This window comes from Polypterus senegalus, chromosome 17 (genome assembly GCF_016835505.1).
Source record: "Polypterus senegalus isolate Bchr_013 chromosome 17, ASM1683550v1, whole genome shotgun sequence".
Lineage (NCBI taxonomy): Eukaryota > Metazoa > Chordata > Cladistia > Polypteriformes > Polypteridae > Polypterus > Polypterus senegalus.
The window spans coordinates 15,053,513-15,073,426 of NC_053170.1; the positions used below are offsets into that span (position 1 = coordinate 15,053,513).

General features: G+C 38.4%; 1 protein-coding gene across 1 annotated transcript; it reads right to left on the reverse strand.

The window, feature by feature from the left end:
- Window positions 1–519: 519 nt before the first annotated feature.
- mrpl45 (mitochondrial ribosomal protein L45) lies at window positions 520–17,753 on the reverse strand. Its single transcript, XM_039740069.1, has 8 exons — window positions 17,643–17,753; window positions 15,411–15,612; window positions 11,298–11,415; window positions 10,985–11,083; window positions 10,139–10,187; window positions 8,992–9,141; window positions 4,175–4,348; window positions 520–761 (listed from the first exon to the last, which is right to left on the reverse strand). Exons 1-8 carry the CDS (start codon window positions 17,715–17,717, stop codon window positions 663–665), a joined length of 966 nt encoding a protein of 321 aa, XP_039596003.1. The 5' UTR covers window positions 17,718–17,753; the 3' UTR covers window positions 520–662.
- Window positions 17,754–19,914: the final 2,161 nt, after the last annotated feature.

Genomic DNA, 19,914 nt, shown 5'->3' on the forward strand with positions numbered 1-19,914 from the left:
TCAGGTTTAACATACATCAGGTGATCATTTATTGAAAGTTTTTAAAGAGGTTTTTATTCCCCTCTGCAGTTTGTAAAATAAAAGCACATTCCTAAATTGGGACTCAGATCTTAGAATATCATCATAGAAAGTGTGGCACAGTGCTTAGTGCTGCTGCTTCACAGCTCTATGAAGCTGGCCTGTTCTCCACATGTTCGGCAAGTCTAAATTGACCCACTGAGTGTGTGTGCCTGAAAATGTCCAAAATAAAATCTAACGAATGGTAATTACAAGAATTCATGTGAAGATAAATCACAGGGCAGAGGTTTAAGGAGACAAGTTAGCACGTAAGGAACTCACATTCAAAACTGCAGAGTGACAGTTACACAATCCTGTAAAGCTGCAAATGCTGCACAAAGTTTATTTTCTTAAACTGTACCACTGTCTACCAAAAAGTTACTATTTTTTAATTTTTCTTCTTTACATACCAAACTCAACTGAAACCAATCCCTTTTCAAACTCTAAGTCACTCAAAGAATGTTCACACACACACATATATATATATATATATATATATATATATATACATTTTATTTTGGCATGATAAATTAAACAAGAACAGACTGCAGATGTCCATATTCACATATGGCAGAACCTCCTGAGTCTGTGCAGGTTTCCAGCTCTTATTTGTTCCACTGCACTTGCTGAGGTTTCGCTTTACTTAAATTCATCTCCTCAAATTCTTCCCAGGGCTTCATCACAGGACCAGGAATCATGATGGTCTGAAGAAAGAAAGAAAGAAAGACAATTACATTTTCAGTTGCCGCCTGTTCGAAGGCAAATTTCCAATTTCTTCAATTTAAAACAGTTTCCTTCATTTTACATGTGTTAAATATATTTATATACAAAACACACACATAATATATATATTTACACATACATAGGTGAGGTAAAATAGAAAATAAACTGAAATTTAAAAATTTACCTCCTGCACAGCAAAAAAAGACAACAGTGGCTATCAGAATGGTTGGCAGAAGTGCACTTATCAGTCAGAGGACTACTGTGTATGACATGCAACTCTGTATTTTATTTTACTTTCATGAGAAGAGGATGTAAAGCAACTGCAGGATGATGTGCTTTTAAATGCAAATATATGCAGGTGCTCTTCAGAACAATAAACTGAACAAGATTGAGAACCTTGTTTTTAAAAAGATGCTCACAGTGTTTCATGCATTTGTCATGGACCACAGAGATCGCTCACTGTCTAATCACTTCTCATACTAAAGTCCTTGCTTTTTGTCTGTTTCACAGCAGAGGGTGCCTACATGGAGTACACTGTCTGTTTACTGGTGAGGCCAGTAAGGGGCGCTTACCCTGTGGTTTGTGTGTGCCCCCACCAGTGCAGTAAAAATGGATAAGATGTAAAACCAAGGTCTTGACTTCTCTGTGATCATAAAAGATCCCTGGGCATCTTTCAAAAAGAGTAGGGTTAATACCGATGTCCTGGTTAAACTGCTCACCATGGCCTGGTCATTCTGCACCCCTAATCCTCCCGTCTCTAACTGTCTCTCACTCTCACCAACAAATGGCTAATGTGTGGCGAGTGTAGCGATGCAAAAATGGCTGCCACTGCATCATCCAGATAGATGCTGCACATAGTGGTGCTTGAAGTGGCCCCCCAGCCACTCACCGAAGCACTTTGAGTAGTGAAAAAAGCACAATATAAATGTAAAGAATTATTACTATTTGATAAAGAACAGAAAAAAAAAATACTGTGCCATCTATTACGACTATACAGTTCTGAATGCAACTTAACATTTCCCCCCCATTCATATTTATAAATGGTATTTCATTACATTTGACACTGTTGCAAACAAAAGATCTGGAATGAGAAGATTCACTAAAAATACCATTCAGTCGATCCCAATGATTTGCCTGGCTATCACAGTCACTGCTTTCTGCAACTAACCAGGACAAATTGAACAGGTTCATTTTGTTGTAAGTCGTAGAGGTGGGCTGCTGTGTGTGCAAGAGCTGACAACCAATGAGCACTCGGCTAGAAGTAAAACACCCGCAAACAGAAAAGCCCAAACAAATCTACAAGAAAAAGAGCAATGCCATCTTCAAAAAACGACCACATAATATAACCTTTGGAGCAAATTCAAACATCTGTCTGAAGCTTCGTCTTTGTCATATCATCACAGCATGGAAAAAACAAACAAAAAAAAAGACAATCTACGTTGCCCTGCACACGTACCAATAATGACTCTATTAACCCGTAATTCATCCTCCCTTGCAGTTCTTAGCTGTTCAATCTGACGTCTTCAGCTCCAGTTGCTAAGTATGGCACGTTCTCCAACTCGGAGTCATGTAGTGTGACACCGGATTTTGTAATGTTATTGCTGTTGTAAATGAAAATATCTGCAGCAAAGCCATGGTAAAGCATCTTAGAAAACAAACCAAGAGTTTAGCGATGCCAGAGTATTGATGTGGTATTGTATGCAAATGATTCACAGCCAAATACAAAGTTAAAGACTTCTACAGATTCAACATCCAAGGTCTGAAAAACACCAAAGGCACAGACTACTGGGAGTTTGCATGTACTTGCTGTGCCTAGGACAGTCTTCCTCACAAAGATCTGCAATGTGAGATTAATTCACATGTGGGCCTGAATGATGAATCCTGTGATAGAGTGGTCCTTCATTAAATGTTGGCAGGATAACATTAACCTCCTGTAACCCTTAAATGACTTGTGAAGATTAAATAAGGGGAGGATGAATGAAATTAACACTTGCTAATCTTTAACCTTATATCAGAACTACTTCTGGATACATTAAAAAGTCACTGTGTCAATAATTATGTAGGGTACGGTACATATCATGCAGTCGGCCCTTGCGGGTTTATGATTTGCAGATTCACATATTCTCGGGTTTGTCATCAATAATTAAAAGGAAATTATTTTGCAAGTTTTGTGAGCAGTAAACAAGAAAGATGTCATTCCTATAATTCTGTGAGTAAGAATTAAAGACAGGACTCTCAACCAATGAATGAGGGTGAAAGGCAGATCTTCAAGTCAAACATACAGCACAGTGGGAATGACACCTTTCTTGTTTACTGTGAAGGCCGCCTTTCAGAAAGTAACTTAATAATATTTTAGCAAAAAAATGAACACATTTTGCACATATGAATGGTCAGACACGTGGATTACACAACACAAATTATGTGGATTTTTTTTTCCTTGGATGTTTTCATATCGTTTGCTGTTGTCGAGAAATAGTCACCGCCGGGCACCACTGAGCTTGAATTTTCAAGATGTACTTTCTCTACAAAAATATGAAATTAAAAATTTTTTTGCCCACCACTACAAACTATATGGGGTAAGTAACATTTAAGTAAAATATCATTTTTGGGTGAAGTATTCCTTTAATGAGTCAACAGTAAGGTGTATCAAGAAAATAGAGCAAGAAATCCATGAAGCCATCACTACAGCTACATCGGTGGGCATGAAGACTGTATGTCACTGTTGCTGTTGTTGTGGATGGCCGGGGCCCTTGCCTGATCGGAACGCCTCTGTCTTGGAAGGAGTGAGGGAGCTAGTGTGGACAGAGCACTACCACCCCCGGAACACTAGGTGGCAGCCATGCCTCGGACTTCAGCAGGGCTTCATGGGAGATGGAGCTGGACACAGCCCTGTTGGGATCCGGGGACACTTAATTATTGTTTTACTTTTTTTGATGTTATGTATAGCATTGTACTGTACCCTCTGTAATTCCTTAAATAAATTCACCATCCAGTATTGGTAAGGCTTGTGGTCAGCAGTACAGTATCAGGTGGTGAGGTGGGGGGCCCAAAACATATTTGCAGATTTTCACAGTTGTGGAGGTCCTGTGCCCCACGAACTCCCATGAAGGCAGACATCAATTAGGGGACTGGAAAAAAATGTTGCTTCCCTAATGTTAGCAATCGGATTTCACAAAGGGAAATCAATGCATGTTGTTGATTCAATTTTATAATTTTCAATTATCAAGCTACTTCCTGGATCCCAGTGCTGGTTTGAGTAATATCCTTACAAGAGTTAGAGTTCTTTTAAAATGTCAAATGGAAAGTGCACCATCCATTCACGTCTGTGACACGGCTAGACAAGCCTGTTGTACTCTTCATGCTGTGTCGCTTTACTCGTTTCATTCCCACTTACCTTAATGATCGGGTCCTTTGGTGGAGCCCAAGCTGGCACAATCTTGCCATGCATCCTCCATCGGCTGTAGGGACTTACTAAATGGCGCTCAAACACCACATATTCCAGCACATCTTTGGGCAGATCCTCGCTGCCATACATCAGCCTCCCAAATCGGTCATAGATTGCCAATGTCTAAAAGAACCATGAATGAGAAAACAGCCTGAGTAAGTTAATAGTCCATCAAATGCTCAGATTTACAAGTCAATTCAGAATCATTTTAAACATTCACCGCTTTTTACAACTTGCACATTCTGGCCAGGCTTGTAGGCAGGAATCTATTGTAAATAGGATTAAAGTTCCATAGATTCATATTGAATATTTACTTACAAATCAACATATTTTGGCACCCAGCTATGGGAACTGCACATCAGGGTTTTGTATTTTCTGAATTCAACTAATTTTATCACCATTTTTTTAGTTTGCATATAGCAAACAACATTAATGACCATAGGTGGTTAAAAAAAAAAACAAAAAAAAAACTACATGGATAGAGCTCAGATCAGGCTCTGGTTCTCTGCCACCATGAAACCGGATTAAGCAGGTTCATCACATGGGTGCACCGACAGTCTAGAAGACAGGAGTACATTACGGGCAGTGTCCAAAACTCCACAAGATCGGCAAAGTGCAAGAGCAGATACTGCGAAAACTTAGATTAAGGATTACAGGTTATTGGGAAGAATGGACTGAATGTAGGAGAATGGACTGCAGGGTTAATTTAAAAGTTAATGCTGAGGAAGCATCACAATCAGATCACATGTGCAAAGGTTCAAAAAAGAGAACAATCTAATGCCTGTTACACAACAAATATTATAAATCACGCATTTGATTTTTGATATCTAGGAACATGTGGATGTTCTTAACGTTCCAGTTAATCCAATTCAGACGTGTGGAAGATTGGAGCTTTTCCAAGAATCTTCAGAACGAAGAGAGGATTTAACCCTTGATGGACTGCTTTTCCATGGCAGGAGTAGGTGTTAAACTGTATGAAAATAAAGTTAACTAAATTATGTAAATATTAATCATCATTGAAAAACAGAGTTTAAATTGCAGGTGTGTGCCACTTCTAAATTAGTTTTACAATATCATAAAGTGACCAGGTAGTTTTCTTATGTCTATAGTGCCAGGAGCTGCTTAAATATGACGTTACTTCTGCACTCTTTAGAAGGGTGGCATGAACTAAAGGGCAAGATGACAAATGCCTGATTGATCAAGGTGTCACCTGCCTCTCCCTGCCAGTTTTTCAAAATTCATGCTTGCTAGGACGCATACAAAACTGTCTTCCCAGCGGTGCAGCTATCACGTTCCTTTCTCCATACAAGATAGCTGCTGTAAAGAAAAGTGCAGGAATTTAATAGACATGGAATATATATTTCAAACATGCCATCTTTATTATGCGCTTTTTATCATAAATTAGGTAAGCACTTGCCATTCTTTGCTTTCATGCCAATCAGAAAAACCTCCCAATGTAGTGCAAAATTTCTTGGGAATGTTGACCATCACCATATCATTTTACTAATCAACAAATCAACTCCTAAAAGTTCATTCCCAGTGTTCAAAACACTATTAATCATATTTAGAAACCTGAGATGTACCTGTAATGCTGCAAAAAAGAATATATTTGGAGTCCTAAAAGTACCAGATTGCTTCCCAGTGGTACAACTTGGCAGCGAGTAATTGCAGCACGGGTTACAAGAGGTGCCAATCATGACACTTTCTTGATGTTTGCCTTTTGGCACCGTGTCTTAACAGAGCAGATGTGGTACTGCCAAGCTGAGTCGTTCAACGTCAGGCCTGATTTCCAATACATGCTGTGCAGAGCCAAAGACGTGATCAGGGTGGGTAATCACATCCTTGACCCACCCTTGTCACTCCAGTTTGTTTTTTTCCTTCTGTAATGGCCTTCTAATCACAATATTGGCAGCTGAGCTTAAGGGAATAATGAGCACAGATGGCTGTGAGGAGCCATAGCTGGACATGCCAAACTACGACACAACTAGTGCCATTCAGCAGCAGCGGATTTTGAAGTATCCTGCATTCTTCAGCAAAACAGAAGACTTCACAGGGGGAGAGAATTATGAACGGGTAACCAGAAAACACATGGTGGTTGTCCAGTTGTTCACCCGCCACCACTCACGTTAAACTTTTCTATAATTAAGCATGAGAAGGGTTAACATGTTGTGCTTTACTTAACCAGGGATAGTCTGTCACGGGGGCCTCACATATGTGACATCACTCTAAAATGAACTGACACGAGCCTGTACAGTGGATTCAGAAAGTATTTGGATCCCTTTGCTTTCTGCACATGTTATTGTGTTGTAAATTTCATTTTAAATGGAAAAATTTGCCCAGCAATATACATTTTATAACCCATAATAAAGTGAAAACATTTTCAGAAAGCAAACTTCTTAAAAATCAAAAACTAGAATCTCTACCTCATATAAGTAGAGACCCTTAATTCAGCACTTTGTAGAAGCCCCTTGGTCTTCTTGGGTTAGTCTCTACAAGCTTTGCACAACTGGACTTGGGCAGTTTATCTCACTCTTCTTGGCAGTTCCACTCAAGCTCTGTTAGACTGGATGGGAAGTGTCTGTAAACTGCCATCTTCTGGACACTCCACAGATGTTCTATGGGGTTTAATTCTGAGCTTCGGCTGGGCCACTCATGGATAGTCACAGACTAATCCCAAAGACACTCCAGCGTTTTCTTGGCTGCATAATTTTGGCCATCGTTGTGCTGAAAGGTAAATCATCGTCCCAGTCTGAGGTCCCCGCACCCTGGAGCAGGACCCCTCTCTGTATTTGGCTGCATTCATCCTTTCCATTAATTGGAACCAGTCACCACATAGCATGATGCTGTCCCCACCATTCTTTAACATAGGGACAGCATTAGCCAGTGCCAGACATAGTGTTTGAAGTTCTGCCCAAAGATATCAATTTTTGTCTCATTAAACCAGAGCATCTTTTACCTTAGAGCCCTCAAGAGTAGTTATACTGTTCGATGAGCTCCAACCTGGCTGTCATATTCTTTTACTCAGGAGTAACTTCCGTCTGGCCACTTTAACATAAATGATTGATTGGTGGAAGGCTGCTGAGATGGTTATCCTTCAGAGAGGTTCTCTCATCACAGCAGAGGACCTCTGAAGCTCTGTTAGAGTGACCATTTTTTGGTTTTTGGTCACCTCCCTTACCAAGGCTCTTCTTGCTTGGAAGATTATTGGTGGTTACAAACTGCTTCAGTTTCACAATTTTTTTTTAGGCCACCGTGCTCCTGGGAATGCTCAGAGCTTTAGAAATGGTTTGATCCCCTTGTCCTAATCTATAGCGTACTACAGCTTTATTGCAGAGATCTGCAGAGAATTTCTTAGACGTCATAGTCTAATATTTGTCCTGATATGAAGTGTGAATTGCGGGACCTTCTACACACAGGTACACATGTGCTTTTCTAAATGATGTCCAATCAATTCAGGTTGCCACAGGAGGATGCCAATCAAGTTCTAAACACATTTCAAGGAGAATTAAAGCAAGTAGGACGCGCCTGAACACAATCTGGAGTGCCAAAGTAAAGGGTCTTCTTTGAATGACAGATTTCAGGTTTTGATTTTTAATAAGTTTGCAAACCTTTCAGAAAACGTGTCTTCACTTTGTCATTATGGGTGAATGGGTGTAGACTAATGAGCAAAAATGGCAAATGTATCCATTTAAAATGAAACACAGTGAGATGTACAGAAACTGAAGGGGTCAAAATCACTGAAAAAGCATGGATGACTATTTGGGATCCGGAAAAGTTGCCCCCCACATTTCATCCCTGATACATTTTAACCCCCAACATTTTGCTCCTCATACTTCACCTCAGATATTCCTATCACCCACCTGGATCATTTAAACTTTTTTTAAAATTACTATTTCCTGTATTTTATTGTTTTTTTTTTTTAAATATTGATTTTAAATATCAAAATAGTGTTCCATAGATGTAGAGTTACTGGATTTCGTGTTTTTTTTCCGTCAGCACCATTACTCAGTTTAATATGTCCGAACACACTACGGCTGTTAGGCAGCGCGCGTTTGTCGTTTTCGCTGCCTGACTATCGGTGGTGCTGAAGAACAAGCAGTGCATCGCAGACAGTGGAATATCAATATATACGCTGCCACACACTGTGCCGTATAATATTATAGAAATTCACAAAGGCAAAAAAGTCAATAAGAGGCAAAAGGAAATATGTAGGTGATGATAACCACATTTATGCGTTTTCGTGTTTCGGTAGATTTTATTTTAAAAATTTGTTTTGACTACGGAGATAACAGTGACTTTAATGCAGAGCTGGTGCAATTGGCCTGGAGACTAAATTGTTCTTAATATGCATCATCTACTGCTTGGCCATTCTCTTATTGCTGTAATATTTGAAGCACAACTTTGGGTCATCTCTGGTATTGGTAATAATACTCGCCTCAAGCTGCTTTTTAATTTGCCTTTACCTGTTTTTCTGTTATGTTCACAAGCCATACTGTATGTTTAGCTTTGGTGTTATAAATTATAAACGCATCACATAGCTGCCTTTACTACAGTAATTTGATGTGAGGAAGGCCAGAACCTATCAGGATGGTGCCAATACATTAAACCATTCTGTCTCTGAATTTAGGACTTTAAAAATGCGAATGATTTAACTACTCAGCTCACAAAAGAACCAAAAGTGAGAAATAATGGAATGATCAGCTAAAACTTAGCCCACTACAAATTACTAGGATAACTTAAAAACAACATAACTGTAAAATGCTCACCTGTTTAGAGTGCATGCGCACCGTGATTTGCCCATACACATTGCCTTTATTTATCATTTCTGGACAGCGCACGTGTACGACTCGTGGAGGCTCCAAGGATTCAAGAAACTGCCATCGCAGAGTTTTGAAGCGATTTCCTCGCACCATTTCCTGCAAGGGAGCAAAGAAAACAACCATTTTGTTGACACACTGTAGTATTAAATCACACTGTTCACCTCACTTTAAGTACAGGGATGAGAATGCTGCGGTCTTCATTCTCACATTTTGTACAATTGAGCTACTATGGTTATTTACTGTATAGCTTACTGTGTTGTGCTCATGTATGTATGCCAGACAGGGTGGAGATAAAGGAATTCTCAAATTACTTCTAGCTAAATTAACAAAATAGCCATTATAAAGTACACTATGAGCATTGGGATTGGGATGCGCAGTGATCTGAGCCATGCCATTTTGACATTAACTACTGTAAGTCAGTTGAGAAGACAAAAAAAGACCAGCTGATCCACCCTTACACATTTATACTCCAATGATCTCCCAAAGTAGTTTTTTTCAATTCAGATGTGTTATGTCATGTTTACTGTATGTGATTATTATCCTCCATGTTCTTCTGAATCTAAAGCTAAATGAACATCTTCATTATATGGATGTATTTTATTGGCCCTGATCTGTTCAATTTGAAAATGAGTTATATCAAAAACTTAACATCAACAACCGACAGCAAATAAGTTCTGTCTTGCAGCAAAAAAGACACAAGGCAAGTATTAAATGGCAAAACAAAATATTTTAAGAGAATAAGGTATGACATGTCCACTGCACCGTATTGCCCCCGAACCCCAAAACAAACACACACACACATACAGGGCCAATTAAAAAGAAGAAAAAAAAGAATAAAACAGTGGACCCATACAGAATCCAACTCAGACAACAGCACTTGAATCCAAAATGTTGTATCCATGAGGCTGTTATGCTAACCCCTGTGCCACCACGCTGCCCTTTAACAGAATAAAATAAATTCAATTCAGTCTATTTTTGTATTGCACTTTTCACTGAGAGTAGGCTCAGAATGCTATAACAAGTACATTTGTAACAATAAAAATGACAGATTAACTATAATAATGAAAACAATTAAATATAAGGAGCTACTTACAGGGTAGCACCTCTCAGTAACCAAGGTATGAAGGTTTTCCTTGTTGAAGCTGAAAAAAAATATAGAATGTGGAGTCAGTACTTCTAATTATCTAATTACTAAATATGAAGATTGTGTGAATTCTTAAAAACACATGCATGTCCAGTCATTGTCTGTGCGTGGTGTTCTGGTGTTTTTTTTCTTGAGCTCCTCTCGTACCACATCCCCAGAACTGGCAGGTTAGGCTCAGTGACAATTCATAACTGAACCTATGGGAGTGTGGGCAGTATGAATGAGCCTTCTGGCCCGTCCAGGCTTGGCTGCAGGCTGTCGTCTGTGAATTTGAATAAGTGTGTCTGAGAATGTGTTATTTTCTACATCAAATGCATCTCATACTGTTACCTGAAATGTCAAACTTTGAAGACACCACCAAATCAAAGGTAGGATGACTCCATGACAGGATATAGAAAACACTAAATCTATAAAATAAAAAATTAATAGTAATTGCTAAATAAATAACTTATGAATATGTAATAAGAGGAACCAGAACAGCATTGCTTAGAGAATCTGTAGCCGCAGAGGAGGCAGATGTTCAGCATTTATTACTAAAAGCAGAGGCAGGCAGGCAGGCAGGCAGGCTTCCATGACATGCTCAGATTACAATGCGAGTTACAGAAGCAGCAGTGTCTGCACTTGTATCTCTGCAGTTTCCATCAAGAGATCTGCCATAGACTTGATGCATTATACTTATACAAACATGGGTACTATGCCAAAGAAAATCTGTCAAGTAGTTGGAAGGTTGAATGTGCTACATGAAGATGCACCTTTGAGGGGAAAAAAGAAAAAGAAAAAACACCAGCAACGTACTTTGTGAGATTGTGATGTGCCTGGATGAAGATTTCTTGGGCCTTTGCAGGAAAATCTTTAGTACTAAATTCTTTATCATGTTCCTTAACCTTCCTGAGACTGAAATGGAAAAAAAAAGTAAGTAAAATAAAAAAAAAAATCACCCAGTACAATAAACATAATCCTGTTTGGGAAAGGTGCCATCTTAATGCAAAGGACATTACATATTTATTATTTAAACAAATTTTACCACAATCTTACTTCTCAAGCCTTCCCACAGTATTGCAGCTTCTATGTTATCATTTACTAGAAAATGACTGAAGGAGAGACTCACGCGAGCTGGGAGGCAGCACTCTGTTTAAACTGCTCAGCTCTCTGTTTCAGACCATCTTTGGAGAGGGAGGACAAGCGGGAATCTCCTTCAGGAGGAACATAGGGGTCTAAAATTCCAGCTGTGGAACAAACATTTAGAATCAAAATAAATATCAAGCACCTGTCTTTAGTGTGCTACATGCACATCCTTTGAGACCCACATCTGGAAATTTGGAGTTAATGTCAAGCACCTTAGCCTGGGATCCACACAGCCTACCTAGTTAAATGCGAGCAGGTGAGTAAAAACGGCCAATGAATTTGAAAGAAACCGTCTTGCTGTGTATACACACACACACACAAGGGGGCTTTGCCGCCAACCCCCGTGTTTAGTTTTCCGGATACACACTTTTAAGATTTTTTTTATTGTGTGAATTGTTGCGATTTCATTAGTTTCACTTTTATTTCAGAACTTCTGTAAAAACAATATTTGGAATCTTTCGAGTCCCAATGTGCTGAATCTTTTTAATGAGGTCCGTGAGACGTGTTTAATGCCTATGTACCATAATTCAGGATAGGTTTCTCTGTTTGGAATTTCAGCTCAGAAAAAACGATTTTCATCATCAGCAGTTGTTAATTTTTTTTGCAAAGTAACCAATAAATGCATGTGAGGTAAACTCCGTTTTTGAAATTCACTTGAATTAAACTTCAACGCCTTAAAATATTTACATACTTCTGACATATCACCTGTGTCCATATATTCGATCTCTATTCGCCTTTTCATTATTTCTCAGAGTAATAATTTCTCTTTGTTTACGCTAATGCGATCTTTACTTTCTTTTTTTAGACACTTTGGTTTTTTCTGCTTTCATATTCTGTATCTTGCTGTGCATGTGTATCGCTCCTACGTTTTTTTTGAGTCTTTTGAATTCCAGTTTTCATTTTCTCTAACCTGCTCTGCATGTGTTTGGTCCCCTTGTTTTTTAACCTCTTTATGACGTTTTACTTTTTTTTTATTCTGACCTTGTTTTGTCCTGCTTTTTTTTTAATGAAACCTGGTCCGTGGTGATTATTTTCCCTTTTTTCGAGTAATAATTTCCGTTTGTTTACGCTACTGCGATCTTTACTTTCTTTTTTTAAGCCTTTCAAATCCCACTGCTTTCATAATCTCTGACTTGCTCTGCATGTGTATAGCACCAATGTTTTTGAATGTCTTTATGAAGTTCTATTTTGTCTTTTAATTCTGAGCCCGATTGGACGTGCTTTTTTTCAATTCCACTTGTTCCGGGCTGATTATTATTTCCTTATTTTCTGAATTTGCACCTAGATTATTCTTTTTCGCTTTTTTTTCTCTCCAACGCTTTTGAGTCTCTTTTCTTCACACTGCTCTTTCTTCTTCGGCTTAGTCGTCGGAGTTTCATCTAAAACATATTGTCCTTATATACTTTATATGCGCTGAGAGCCCTGGATCTGTGTATGCTCAAAGCCTTTACATGACTGAGTGTTTTGCTGCCCGTGGTCTTATTTGATATTGGTTGCAAGTAGGACATCTCATGTTCTACGTCCCCGCAAGACGGTCCTGGGTCAATCTCTGGACACAAAGTCTCATGTTTAAGGTTCCGCGAGATAAAAGAGATTGGCCATGGAGCGTCCTGCGGGTCTTTTAAGTGTCCTCCATGATCTTCACGTGAATATCACGTCTCGTCTCCCTAGTCTTTCTCTCCCAGGATTTTTTTTTTTTTATATATATACAGATATATATATATATATATATATAGATATATATATATATATATATATATATATATATATATATATATATATATATATATATATATATATATATATAGATATATATAGATATATATATATATAGATATTATTATATATTTGATTTTATTCAAGAAGATTACATTAGGATACATTACAGCTGTTTACAGACACTTTTAATTGGAGCACAGGCAAGTTAAGTAACACAACCAGTTGTTGGTAGGAACTGAAGTAGCAGCCTTGTGGTATAAAGTCTGCTGTCTGAGGCATGACTTGGGACTTTGAATCACAAACTGAAATTTCCATGTTTTATGCTGCGATTATCAGAACACAACCCTAAAATCCTGCATTGCTTCAAAAAACATATTAAAATAAAATTTTCAATAAACCATATTTAAATGTGACATATACAGGGGTGGGCAAAAGTAGGCTTACAGTTGTTTGTATGGAAAAGACATGCAGGTCATGATTATTATAATAGCTTCATTAACTTAAAAGAATGTAACAATGGCACAGTGGTCTTAGGTAAAGTCTAGTAAGTAATCAAATTACCTAAAAGATATAAATGTTTCATATACTCACAACTTTAAACCTATCTTTGCCCACCCCTGTATATAAATATAGATACAGTATATACAAGAAAGAAAGAAAGAAAGAAAGAAAGAAAGAAAGAAAGAAAGAAAGAAAGAAAGAAAGACTCCTTCAATTTTGTGATTTTATTAATCAGGTCTAAATTACAATTGTGTTGTCATCACTAAATTCTATAAACAGAGAAATTTAAACATAACAGTTTTCAAGATGTTGCCATTTTTTCCAAGAAGTATGCAATCATTCAGAAAACCTGTGGGGAAAATATAAGTCAACTCCTTTAACTTCCACCATAAGTATTTAGCAAGCTGGTTTTACAAATCAAATGCACAAGATTAGTTAAATACCAGGACATTTGACTACCTACATAAAAAAGCAAAATATCTGGCATGTTTGGTGTTTTGGAGCACTCTGGGTGGTGCTAACATAATGCCAAGAAGGAAGGACATCAGGGAAGCAAGTGCTGCTGCTCATCAATCTGGCGAGGACTATAAGGCCGTTTCCAAACAAAGTGAAATTCACCATTCTGCAATGAGGACTGTTTTCAAATGGAAAGCTTTCATGACGGTCACCAATCTCCCCAAGAGTGGATGTTCCAGCAAATTCAGCCCAAGGTCAGACTACATCACATGACCTACAGACCTTTGTGAACATGTTACGTGTTCATATTTATGACTGTACAATTAGAAACAGACTGAACAGGTAAAATCACCTTCTCTTCAAAAAGAACAAGGCAGCACAGCCATACTGCATCTGAACATACCACAAAAAATCTGCAACAATACCCTATGGAACAAAGCAGAGATTTTTCATCATCATGCACAGTACCACAAAGAAAACCATGATGGAATCTTAGGAGAGCTGTGCATAAACTGATGTTCTCAAACATTAAATAACTAAAGCAACGTGGTAAAGAAGAGTGGGCCGCCATTCATCAAAGACCAAATGAGAGACCAATAAATTCCAACAGAAAGTGTTCACTTTTATTGCTGCTAAATATGGTTCTACACGTTACTAAATTATAGTGTATTTATTTTTTTCTCCTAAATGATTTCTGAATGTTTGCTTACTTTTTGGAAAAAAATCTTTTGAAACTTATGTTTTACTTGTTATTTTATATATATTTTTATCAATTTTAATTAGAAACAGATAACATACCATACAGTCAAGTTAAATTTAACAAATCAAAGCAAAGTTCAACCCCCACCCAAGAGCAACTGAAGCCACTCTACAAAAGGAGCAAGAAAAGGAGGGTAGCCTTTTATCCAAAATGGAAGCTTATTCTAAAATGTTAAGGATTAGATCCTGCTATATTTTTAAAAAGTTCTGAACAGATCCTACAAATAAGAATTAGATTTTTTCCAATTTCCAAGTGGTATAGGCCATCGGTTACCCATTGACTTAAGAGTGGTGGGGTGGGATTCTTCCAGTTGAGTAAGGTAAGTCTACGTGCCAATACTGAAGTAAAGGAAATTATAGTTAATCCTTCACCACTTTAAGGCCATCTGGGAATCCACCAAATACAGCTGTTAACGGCTTAGGAGTGATAAGTGACACTTGTGTTTTATATGCCACCTAAGGTGAGATCTCTCTCTATTAAAGTTAATGATGACAACAGAATTGCGATTTGGACCCCGATTGAAGGAAGGTGTGTTTTCTTTTTCTCCTCACAACTGTACATACACCGTGTGCTCTTCAGATAACAATTACACAGTAATGGCACAAGGCTGTTTTACCTAAAACCATAACCTTCTTATAGTAGATTTTTGTATAGTGCTACCTGTGCAGGTGATGTTGATCGCTCTCTCCAAGTACTGCTGCCTGACGACGACTCCTGCAGCTTTGGCCATGGACTCCTGCTCTGAAAAACTCTTGTGCTTGGCTGACACAGACGGGGGGATGAAATGACGCTTCTTTGTCCTTACTGGGATCAGGGACTGGGGTGTCAGCATCTTCTTGGGATTAAGTAGAGTCCGTGCACACTGACAATGTTCAAAAAAATAATAAGACAGCAAAATTAATGAAGGATTTAAAAATATAAGGAAAATGAGTAATTTAAAAACATAATTATAAGTAAAGTCAAAACACTGTCAATTTTTTCAGTCAAGTGTGTGTGTGTGTACTCATGTTAAGTACATTTTGCATAATCTGAAATGTTTACAAGTCCATAGTCTCAATTCAAGTTAGAATAGGGGAACAAAGCCCTGAATTATGTCAATGGCTACAATCTCATCAAAACTGCCAAAGCCAAGCTTTAACTTCCACCTGTATCTTCCAAGAATTATCCCTATTTGAATATTCAAATCAATATAATTAGCCCCTTCTGTTCAGTGTTTTGTTAAAAGACAATGGCAAAAGCATGTGTAAAACAGAAGAATTTCAGTGAAAGCGAAATGGAGGTCCTGCTCAGTGCAGTGGATGTAAAGCAAAACGTACTATTTGGTGGCTTAAGCAGTGGAAGAAGCAACACAAGAAAACCGATGGAGTGGCACAACGTGGCGGAGGCACTCAAAAGTTGAACCTCAGAAAGTTACACAGTGCCTGAAATAAAAAAGAAGTGGTCAGATATCGATGAAGACATGAAAGGGCAAGTGTTTTGAGTGTCATATGAAAGCGTATTGGGACCATAGAGAGAGACAGAGAGAGAAAAGGTCTATATTGAGATTTAAGTCAAAATGTTGACTTTCACCTCGAAATTTAGACTTTAATAATCATCGTTTATTTTGTAATTAAAGTGGAATGTCGTAAAAATTGATGTTTGATTTACTAGAATTTCTCAAACTCCATCGTAACTAAAGTAGCACATTAAATGATTTGTATTCCCCGAGTCACGTAATAACAGTCACAGAAGTAATACAGCTTGTCTACTTTCTTACAAACACCTAGACTCCCAACGTTTACATTTACAACACACTACAATCCAGAAATCATCTTTCAACTTATTTTACTAGTTATCGGTTTTGATTAATATTGGATGTGGTCTGGAAGGAGCAACCACAAAAAGTGTAAACAGATGTTACATTTACAGATGATCTGCTGCTGTTATTGCAAAGCCAGGCACTGGGAGAATGAAGAGGATCTGAAGGCCACTTTACATCTGCAACTCCTTAAAACGTAAGAAAGGCATGAGGAATATCCCCACTGGAACAAGTAAATTACTGTGTACTAATCTTTCTATCATATCCTGCAGATTATGCCTCAAATAAAACATTTACTGTGAATTTACGCTTGCAGCAACCTGGGTACTGAGCTGATCCTAAAATCTTCACGGCATGGCTATGCAGCCTCATATTAAATTCCTCCTGCACTTTACTTAGTCTTTCCATCATTAACCTGCAGGTCGTCCATATAGTATTATTTTTACAGTCTTTTACAGTGTCATCTTCGAATTTCTGTGAAGTGCTTTGAGCATGAGAAAGACAAAACAAAATGTACTATTATTATAAAGATACAAAAACCAATAAGTTTAAGTGTAGGTTGACTTAACATATCACGTCAAAGTAGTAAATAACAGACACATTAAATGACAGATTGGAAAAACGAGCACAGCAGAATTTGGTTAAAGCCTGTCAGCGTAAAGGTGGACTCTGCAAAAAAAGATCGCGTTAAATGTAAGACTAGAAATCCGATTAAGACCTCACTCATGCTGCATTTCACTGCTCGGCAGACTGCGTGAGAAGAACCGCCTGATAAATCACAAACATTAAGAATCAAACAGACGAACGAGTCATGGCAAACAGAAATAGAAGTGAACAGCTCAGACAGGTCACAGACTTCCTTAATGTAAACTACAATCCCCCGGCTCCTCTCCTTAAGTATTTCACCTGCCGGTGGAGGTGAAACATAACGGCGTTGCATAAAATACAAGTAATGTATTAAACCGAAGAGCTCGACTTGGAATTGAATGGGACTGTGTGTCTGAAAGTATTTTTTAACTTCTTTTGCTAAGAGGCGACGGTATTCTTGTTCTACTTTAAACGTCATTAGTGAACCTTAATTCCAGTGAACGAACCTGCAGATCTGACGTTAAACGTCCGACTAACGAGCACCAGCCCGGACCCATCACTTGACTCAAGGAGACCGCCATGTTTCCTTCGCGCAGCACTCTGGGAAAGTTCAAGGGAGGGCGGGGCTTCGCGAGCCGCCAAGCATTTAACGTTACGGAGGAGAATGTGAGTGTGGGCGGCTCTGCTGAGTTAAGCTGCAGTCACCTCTTAGTGTACTGTAGTTATAAATTCAGGTTTTTAGCCATTAAAGTCATCGACGCAACTCTGAATGGTTTTGTTTGTCATGTTTTTTTAAGCAGTTGCTGTTGAGAGCACACTCCTCGCTGACAGCAGTCAGATTCTTTTTCTGAGAAACGTCGGGAGCAGCCTGCGTGTGACTCGGGAAAACCTAACGAGGGCGCATGACACGGCGAACCTTGGCAAATGCCTTCTGACGTGGATAGGGCACTACAGAAAATAATGTAAAGCTTTTTGTGAAACGTTTCGTAGTTCGTGCTACTTCTTTTCGAAGATATCTGTAATTGTAGTTTTGCTAATCAAAATTAAACTCAAATTCAGGGATTTCAGGTTGCCCTCCCAGTTATTAAAGGTCTATTACAGTAAAGATGTGACACATAATGGTCTTAGAATTGCGTTTCTTTCTTGGTATGTAAACACATTTAATTCCAGTTTCTGTATTACAGCTTGCCTTACTGAGACACATCAAGTGGGATTGAAAATATAAATATATTATTTCTTTAATTAAAGCCTGCATAAAAGATCAGTGATGGAAGTCAATCAGTTTTGACTATTCAAACCAAATGGCAGGTAAGAAATATAGATATCTCAAATTGAAATTCTACTCATTTTTTTAATTTAGTATTGTTATGTTATGTCCGGCCATTAAAAAATAAAACTCTTCCAATCCATGTGTATGTTTAAAAAGTGATTTATGCACCTATTTTACCTGATTCTTGCATCAGTTGATTCTTTACAGGGTTCAGCAATTGATTTAGAAGTGTGTGTTGGTCTGAGCTTTTATGCATGTTTGAGCCAGGCCAGTACTTGGATGAGTAACCAAACAGGAATGTAAGATGTCTTGGTGAGGCCAGCAGGGGGCACTTACCCTGTGGTCTGTGTGTGGATCCAAGCGTCCCTGTGCAGTGACTGGGACACTGCTGAAAAAATCTGCCGCAATCTTTTGAATGAGATATGAAAATAAAACTGAGGTCTTGACTCTCTGTGGTAATAAAAGATCCCTGGGCATCCTTCAAAAAGAGCAGGGTATACCCTGATGTCCTGTCTAAAGTGCCCATCATGGCCTCCTCCATTCTTAATCGTACCTTGTGCCTTATCAGCTAACCATCTCCCTTAACCCTTCACCACCTAATGTGTGGTGAGCATACTGGCACATTAATGGTTACCAGGTGGATGCCACACTTTGGTGATGGCTGAAGTGGCTCTTCAATGTCTATGTAAAGCACTTTGAGTAGTTAGAAATGTTCTAAATAAATGTAATTAATATTATTTATTTGATTCTAATGTATTTAGTTTTATGCCAATTGCACTTTTTTAGATTTTAGCATATTCTCACAAAATAATCTTTTCTTATCTTTATTTTAGTGGCTAGCCAACAACTTTATAGGCTTGTAGCTTCTATGCAAGTCAAAAGTTAAGCCAGTCAAATTTTGTCTTAGAACTCATAGTGCCATTAATGACATGTACCGCTATAATTTGCTTTCTGTGCAAATAAGGTCACAATGCAGTGCAGTAATTGTCAAGTAAATAAAAATTTAAAATCAAGTACAAGGTGAAATAAAAACACCAAATTAGTTAACAGAAAAGACCAGGGGCCTCATGTATAACACTGTGTGTAGAAGTCACATTAAAACATGACGCACAAAAAAAATTCAGATGCTTAAAACTATGCATAAGCAAAGTTCTATACACTTTTCCTTTATAAATCACAATCAGCATGAATTTTAATGCACATATACGTGCCTACAGCCACCCCAACTCCTGCCAGAATTATGCCTATTTGAATATGCAAATCAGTATAAATAGTCTTCCATTTTCCAACCCACCATATCCTAACTGCAGGGTCACGGAGTTCTGCTGGAGTCAATCCCAGCCAACACAGGGTGCAAAGCAGGAAACAAATCCCGGGCAGGGTGCCAGCCCACCGCAGGACACACACTAGGGACAATGTAGGATCGCCAATGCACCTAACCTGTAGGTCTTTGGACTGTGGGAGTAAACCGGAGCACACCCATGAAGACACGGGGAGAACATGCAAAC

Coding starts and splice junctions, on each gene's coding strand:
- mrpl45 (XM_039740069.1), bottom strand. CDS start 17,717: ATGGCGGTCTCCTTGAGTCAAGTGATGGGTCCGGGCTGGTGCTCGTTA. Junction 11,416..15,410: donor GATCAACATCACCTGCACAG/GTAGCACTATAC, acceptor TTTGTTCCACAG/CTGGAATTTTAGACCCCTAT. Junction 762..4,174: donor CAAAGGACCCGATCATTAAG/GTAAGTGGGAAT, acceptor TTCTTTCTTCAG/ACCATCATGATTCCTGGTCC.